The 7,775-nt window shown below is 47.9% G+C and overlaps 1 protein-coding gene across 1 annotated transcript in view; it reads right to left on the reverse strand.

Moving 5' to 3' along the window:
* Positions 1-7,775, reverse strand: part of LOC103745349 (receptor-type tyrosine-protein phosphatase N2) — a 92,953-nt gene that overhangs the window by 63,015 nt on the left and 22,163 nt on the right. Inside the window, exon 2 of the mRNA XM_008823181.2 lies at positions 3,820-4,168. Within this exon, the coding sequence (XP_008821403.1) occupies positions 3,820-4,168 (349 nt within the window). The remainder of the gene's footprint in view (positions 1-3,819; positions 4,169-7,775) is intronic.

The following is a 7,775-nucleotide window of genomic DNA, read 5'->3' on the forward strand; positions in this document are numbered from 1 at the left end:
GGGGTAGGAGGGAGGGGAGCAGTGCACAGCTTGGCTGGTCACCTGTCAGCTTTGGTGAACCATCACCAGCCAGAAAGCATGAGTATCACATCTCTAGAAACTAAACACAATAGTTCAGTTCCTAATGTTTACTTCTATTTTCATTTTTATAGTAAAACTAAGAATCTGTACTGACTTTTCATGTGATCATTCAACTCATTTAAAGGATGAGTTGTAAGCTAAGTTATGTGTTTTTCTGTGGTAATGTGTCACTTATTACTTTTGTAACATGAGTAAAATTTGAGGTCAGAAGAACAACAAAAAAAGATAACAGTGGCTAGACATGGTGGCACATGCCTTTAATCCCAGTACTCAGGAGGCAGGGGCATGCGGATTTCTGTGAGATTGAGGCCAGCCTGGTCTACATAGCAAGTTCCAGGCCAACTGGGGCTACAGGGAGACCCTGTCTCAAAAAGTAAATACACAGAAAAAGAATAATAGTATATGTTCCTTATGGCATAAGACTTTTTGAGCCATGGATATTGCCCAGGCACCAGGCATGAATTCCCCTAGTACTGCTGCTTTGGTAAATGGACAAGTTGTCAAACTGCCTAAATATGTTTATACCCATAAATTAGTGCTGCTCTCAGCCCTGGGCAGAGAAGCCTCTTTCTGTGGTAGACAGCAATGCAAAAGACTCACAGCTGGCCATAGTGCTGAGAATAACTCTGTTGAGTGTTCAGCTCTAAATGAGACATCTACAACCCCCTCCAAAAACTTAGGAATACTGTAAAAGAGGGGGAAACAATGCACATGCCAGAGGATGGGGAGGACTGCTATGAAATGCTGTCTTCCAGGCACGACATGGCCATCGTACCCATGAACTCACTGCAGCCACGGTTTACCTGCACAAGACCGGCACAAGGTCAAGGCAGTAAGATCAGTGACCATCCCTGCAGGTAGCACCAACTGGACTCAGTGAGTCACCAAGTAAGAGGGAGGAGGAGGAGATGTTGGGGGAAGAGAAAGAGGGGTGTTGAGGATCAGCGTGATCAAGATACGACATGGCCATCGTACCCATGAACTCACTGCAGCCACGGTTTACCTGCACAAGACCGGCACAAGGTCAAGGCAGTAAGATCAGTGACCATCCCTGCAGGTAGCACCAACTGGACTCAGTGAGTCACCAAGTAAGAGGGAGGAGGAGGAGATGTTGGGGGAAGAGAAAGAGGGGTGTTGAGGATCAGCGTGATCAAGATATCTTGTATACATGTATAAAATTATCAAAGAGTGCTGGCGTGGTGGTGCATGCCTTTAATCCTAGCACTCGGGAGGCAGAGGTAGGCAGATCTCTGAGTTTGAGGCCAGCCTGGCCTACATAGTGAGTTCCAGGACAGCTGGGGCTACAGGGAGACCCTGTCTCAAAAAGACCAAAAAAAAATTATCAAAGAATAAGTAAATGATATTCTTTAAAGTGGATAACAGCAAATTTTAGGTTTGTGTGCTTTGTGCAATTAAAAAAATTGTTGGGGGTGGGGGACTGGAGAGATGACTCAGCGGTTAGGAGCACTGTTTGCTCTTGTAGAGGATCAGGGTTCAATTCCCAGCATCCACATGGTGGCTAGCAGCCACCCATAACTCCAGTTTCAGGGGATCCAACACCCTTTCTGACCTCGTGGGCATTACACAATATGGGTGCATTTACATACATGCTGGCAATACACTCATACACATAAAATTTTAAAATTGTGGATGTGTGTGTGGTGTGCACGTGTGTGCAGATGCATACCTGTGTGTATGTGTATACATGTGTGCATATGTGGAAACTAGAGAAGGATTTCACAGGTCCTGCTCCTTGAAACAGGGTCTTTCACTAAACCTGGATCTAAACTGGTGGCCAACCAGTCACAGTGATCATTCTCTCCCTGCCTCCTGCAACACTGGGTCTACAGGCATGTGCTTAGTCATGTTTTCACATGGGTGCTAGAATCCAACTCAGATCCTCATGTTTGTGCAGCAAGTGTTCTAACCCACTTAGCAACTTCTCGAGATCCCTACTTTAAAAAATTTAAAATAAAGTAAGCTCTCACTAATCAAGGAAGCTTCTTTTTGACACGGGTGAAGTGAGGACTACTACAAAGTTCCACAACTGGTCAGAATGCAGAGAACAAGTGGCTTTGAGGTGCCCGGCCCTAAGTGATTCATCTGCAACGCACCCTCAACACCGAAGGCTCAGGGAACTTTAAAGAAGAGGGGACAGAGAGACTGTAAGGGCCAGAGGGACGAGACACCTGCTGCTAGTTACCGCATTCTAGACGCGACAGGGCAGCTGCACATGAAAGCTCGTCAGTGTGGTAGGCTAACAAGATCTGCACAAAGTCAAAACCAGCTGGCATGCCAATGTGGAAGGGGGAAATGTCACAGCGTCCCACCTCAAGATGAAGAATTCCAGGCAATCAATGGACACTGAGGGTGAATCTCTTTTCCCCAGAGACTAGCTCCCTGAGAGATGATCTAATCTCAAGTGGGCAGCTCTGAACATGTGTACACAGGAGCACAACTAAATGGACTCAGCACATTATATATGTATGTTTATAAATGTGTGTATATATGTAACAATAATAAAGACGAGAACAAGACATTGTGAGGGAGTGCAGGGAGGGACATGGTTGGGGGGAACTGTATGGGGTAGAAATAATGCAAATACAACACTCATGTATGAGATTCCATTGACAGGCCTGGCTCTCACTGCTGGGTTCAGATGGGTGGCCTCATCCTCATGTTCTCCTTTCAAGCTGGTGGGGTCATCTTCAGTAATCACCACAAGATGGTTGGAATGCTTTCCTCTCTTTGCTGCCTCAGCAACAGTGCACACGAGGGTTTATAACCACAGACTCTGGGGCACTGAAGAGTCTAGTTGACACTGTGGTTATTAACCCTCGTGTGCACTGTTGCTGAGTCAGCAAAGAGAGTAAAGCATTCGTAACTATCTTGTGATTACTGAAGATGACCCCACCAGCTTGAAAGGAGAACATGAGGATGAGGCCACCCATCTGAACCCAGCAGTGAGAGCCAGGCCTATCAATGGAAACTAAGATTCACGTACAGCAGACAGGGAGCAGTCCTCAGCCAGTTTCCCACAGTGCTACCCATTTGGTTGTAGAATCCATGTGTCTCTATAGGTGAAGTCATGGGATGGTAGAAAGGAAATGGACTAGAGCCTTCTACATGGGATAGATGAGCAGGAGCCAGCGAGCTCCTAAGTGGACATTCCCTTTTAGATACCCCCATCTCTGAACAGCCACACACAGTTACTACTCACACCAAGACACTGAAAACCATGGCACTGACCAGGCCACTTTGAGGCCTGTGCTATACATAGTTGCATTGTGGATGGTGCTAACTGGAGACTGGACACTTCCAAGGATGACATGTTCAACCATGTCTCTGAGGGCAGGTATGGGTTTTGTCCCCAGGAGGGATGTGGTGTGGGACACCTGACAGCATTCCTATTCTGTGTTGCAAAATACTGCAGATGGCACTGTGTGGGGCCAGCCTTGCCGAGAGCCATGTCCTGTGCCTTGTTTTGCATCCGTGTTGATAAGATTATGAAAATTTATATTGGAGAAAGGGAGTGAAAGAGGTTAGCGCTAAAATGTCCAGCTACACCCAGAGCACTTGCCCATTTCTCAGCCACCACCCACTCTTCCCCACACCAAAGTACCTAGGGACCCCATGAGCCTCCTTTGTCACACTGTGTCTACAAGGGGCACATAAGAATACCCTCCAGGAAGAAATCAGCGGGGCCAACATAGAGAGGGTGGCCACCAAAACACTCACCATCTCCCATGCTTGGGGGGTCTTTGGGGTCTCCTGGAGGCAAGGGCCGTCTCTGGGAGGCAGCAGGTGCTAAGAGGGGCCTCGATGCTCTTGAGGGGCTATGTAGAAAGTATTGTGGCCCTGGGTCATTTTCTCCAGGAGGCCTCTGAGCAGTGTAGGCACCTAGAGCTGTGATCAGCTGCTGTCTGTCCACACCACTGTCCGCTTTGGGGCTGAGCTCATCTGGCTGGAGCTGGCTAAGGGGCTGCAGGAGGCTGTCAGGGTACTTGACTCGGGTTGCAGGAGGGTAGGTCAGTGCAGCCGTGTGGGCCCTGTAGGTTAGGATGCTCTCAGGAAAGGTGTCCTCACCCTGGAAGGAAAGAACAGAACAGGTAAGAATTAAGTCTCCACCAGCAGCCACATCTGCTCAGGAGCCCTGGGCTCCATCCTCATGGCCCAACAGCACCAAATATCTTTGACATGTGAACCCAGAGCACAATTGGGGTGGTACATGATCTATCTGAGCTAACAGTAGCAACCCTGATAAGGTAGTAGCCATAACTGATTTAATGCATGCAGCTTAGACAACTAGGTCCGGTAACATCCAAGGCTCAGCCTTCATGGACAGGATAGTGAGTGTGTGTGTGTGTGTGTGTGTGTGTGTGTGTGTGCATGTTGCCAGTCTGTGTACATGTTCACATGTGATTACATGCTTATGTTAGGATGTCTTCTCATGTGCATGTTCATGCACGTGTATGTTCATGTCTATTCATGTGTGTATACATGTTCATGTGTGTGCATGCAAGTAGCAGAGGGTGGCATCAGGTGTCTTCCTTTATTGCTCTCCACTTTGGTTTTTTGAGACAAAAATCCTCTGAACCTGAACCTCGCTAACTCGGCAAGACTAGCTGACCAGCAAGTCCCAAGAATCCTCTGTCTCCTGCTCAGCTCTAGAATTACAGGGACATGTCACCACACCTGTTTTTTTACATGGGTGCTAGAGATCCGAACTCAGGTCCTCATGCTTATGTAGCAAGCACCTTACCAACTGAGCCATCTTTCCAGCCCCAAAGGACAGATTTTCCTGCAGGAAGCTGGAGGCTGGAAAATGTTTATATATGTTAAGTCTCAGCTCTCAAAAGAACTTGAACCTTTTTGAGACTTGTTTCTTCTGACAAAGGAGGAGTTTGAACATTATCCCTGAGATTCTTTTGTTGTTATTGTTTCCAAAATGATGTAACTCTGGCTATCATCCAAATTGTCTAGTTTTGTTTGCAAGACTAGCTGAAACAACTACTCTTCTTTTAGAAAACAAAAAATGAGGAGGAGGAGAGGAAGGGGGCACACATATGCAACAAGGCTTCCACAGCAACAGTCCCTCCAGCAATCCCCCCACAAATCAGGTGAAGGCATCCATGGTGGGTTCAGCCTCTCTGTTCCCTTTCAGAAGGCTGTTTGCACACTTGGTTAGGCCACCGTGCCAGCGGCTGGGACCCACATCTGAATACTCATTAACGTGCCTGCAACACCCTTTCACTCCTCACTTGGAGCAGTCTGACTAGCTCTACTCAAAGGGTCTCTCATTAGCGCCCCACATTGGACAGCTCCAGGCAGAAGAGACTCGGCTTATCACAACATCTGTGCAGCAGGCTGGGACAATCTGCTTTCAGTGTGTTTATGCTCTGACTCAAATTAAGGTGAGGAGGAAAAAGAACATCCCCCAAAAGAAGCAGAAATAAGAGCCCCTGCAAAAATAATAGAAAATGTAGGTTTTCCAGCACCCCACTCCCAGGTCCCATGCAACTGGCATAGGCGCTCTGTTGTCTGCAAGGGAGCCACTGTGACAGGTGTTCATACCAGGAGGCCCCCTCTCAGAGGGGCATGCTCTTCAGTGGCCTCAGGTCTTAAAGGAGAGGTATCAATTCCAGAGCCACTGAAATTCAAATCCCACCCAGACAGGACAAGCTCCTGAGTTGCTTAGCATCAACCACCTGTGAGTGGATGGGCGCAGAAGCATCTCTGGCCACTTCATCCATCATTACTGTGATCTCTGTACCTTCGTACAGTCAGACACCCCAAGAATGCTAAGGGGCCCTTCACTGTGCTGTCCCTTCTACCTTCTCTTCCACTCAGTTTAAACTACCAAACTTATTTCCACAGCTTCTAGTTTGAAGACATTTTAAGTCTCAATGTGTCAGTAATAAGGCATTTCCTGAGATTATACTAGGTGATGTATATGAAATCTAGAAATTAACAAACTAGAAGCAGAAAGACTTGCCAGTTTGAGCTCAAGGTGAGCATTTATGGTATGTGGTCATAGAGGACCTCGTTTGGGTGCTGGATGACGGCCACCCAGAAGCATGATGCATTCTTGAGAGTGCCCAGCATTTGCTGAAGTTCAGTGGGAGGGGCTGTCCTTCGGGAACACCTCTTACTCAGCTATCACTGCTCAGTAAAGGGCAGAGCACTCATCACACTGAGGAAACTAATGACAGCCCCTTGGGGAGGCGAGAGCTCCTGGTGGCACAGCTCTGTGCACTCTGCAACTCTGAACCTCTTGTCTGTTTTCTTGATTTTCACTTTTACCACCTGGAAAACTAATTCTCTTTTCTTTTAAAGCAGTTTGTACAGATTAGAGAGAATATTGGCAAAGATGCCTTGATGGCCCAGAGGAGGGATATGAAGAAGGGTGGTCATTCTCAGTGGTATCACTGCCATCAGCAGCCCAGTATCTCCCTTAACATGAGCACCATCCCTACCATCCCCACCACCAGCAGCATCTCCAACATCATCAGCACCATCCCCACTGCCAGCAACAGCCCCACCACCAGCGGCATCTCCAACATCATCAGCACCATCCCCACCACCAGCAACAGTCCCACCACCAGTGGCATCTCCAACATCATCAGCACCATCCCCACCACCAGCAGCATCACTGCAACAACTGCTGTGCTTGGAGTGCCTAATGATATTCTAGTGGAAAGAATAACTCTGACATGGCCCTGTCTTCAAACAGCTTATAGATTGACAGGTGAGTTAAGTCAGAGAAATAAGTGACTGTAACTGGAATTACACCATGTTTGGAAGGAAGATATTGCATTCAGTGTGGCTGGTCAGAGTAGCTTCTCGGAGCTGAGTTCCGCCTCTTTTGCCAGCCTTCCCAGGTGGTCAAGGGAGCCGCTCCCCTTGCTGTTAGATTTGCAGACTACAGTGCCAGAGGCAAAGCTGGGCCTCCTCCTTAGAGCAGCTGCTTCTTTTGGCCCCTGGCATATCCTGGATTATACCCTCTGGTTCAGACTGACAGAAGGGCCTGGAGGCCCTTGGAGTCCCACAGGACACTCTGCATGGATGGGACTTTCATCCGCAGAGTGGCCTCTCTGCTTATCAGGTATTCTCTTATGCCAAGGATCCACAACAAACCAGAAGACTCAAAATCAGGACATTGTTGATCATATACATTTTCTTCTGTGTGCCACGCAGCCTGAAGGCAGTGTTGACAGACATGCTGGCCTGATCAAGTGGTGGTGGTAGAGCTCTCCAGGGCTTCCTAATGAGACAGCCTCATGACACACTGGATTGCTAATAAGACAGGAGGTTGGGGAAGGCATCATCCATCCGTTCACTGCTCACTGATGTAAGGTCATTCAAACATGGCAGCACGGAGGATGGTGTGTTTATTTTCTTTGTCTCTCTTTCTCTATGTCAGTTTGCCATATATTCCTATGTCTATCTGCCTTTCTCCATCTCTGCCTCTGTCCCTGTGTGTGTCTCACTTCTCTCTGTTTCTCAGTCTCTGCTCTCTGTGTCTATCTGGCCCATGTCTCTTTTCTGCCTCTGTCTCTATGTACCTGTCTCTCTGTCTCTTTCAACCTCTAGCTCAACATCCAGTAGTGGCAGTGGCTAAAGGGCTCAGGCTATGTGGGGCCCACTGGGTATAGCCTTTCCTGCCCATGTGCTGTCACCAGGATGCAGCATTC

Source organism: Nannospalax galili, unplaced genomic scaffold (genome assembly GCF_000622305.1).
Source record: "Nannospalax galili isolate Female #2095 unplaced genomic scaffold, S.galili_v1.0 scaffold250, whole genome shotgun sequence".
Classification (NCBI taxonomy): domain Eukaryota; kingdom Metazoa; phylum Chordata; class Mammalia; order Rodentia; family Spalacidae; genus Nannospalax; species Nannospalax galili.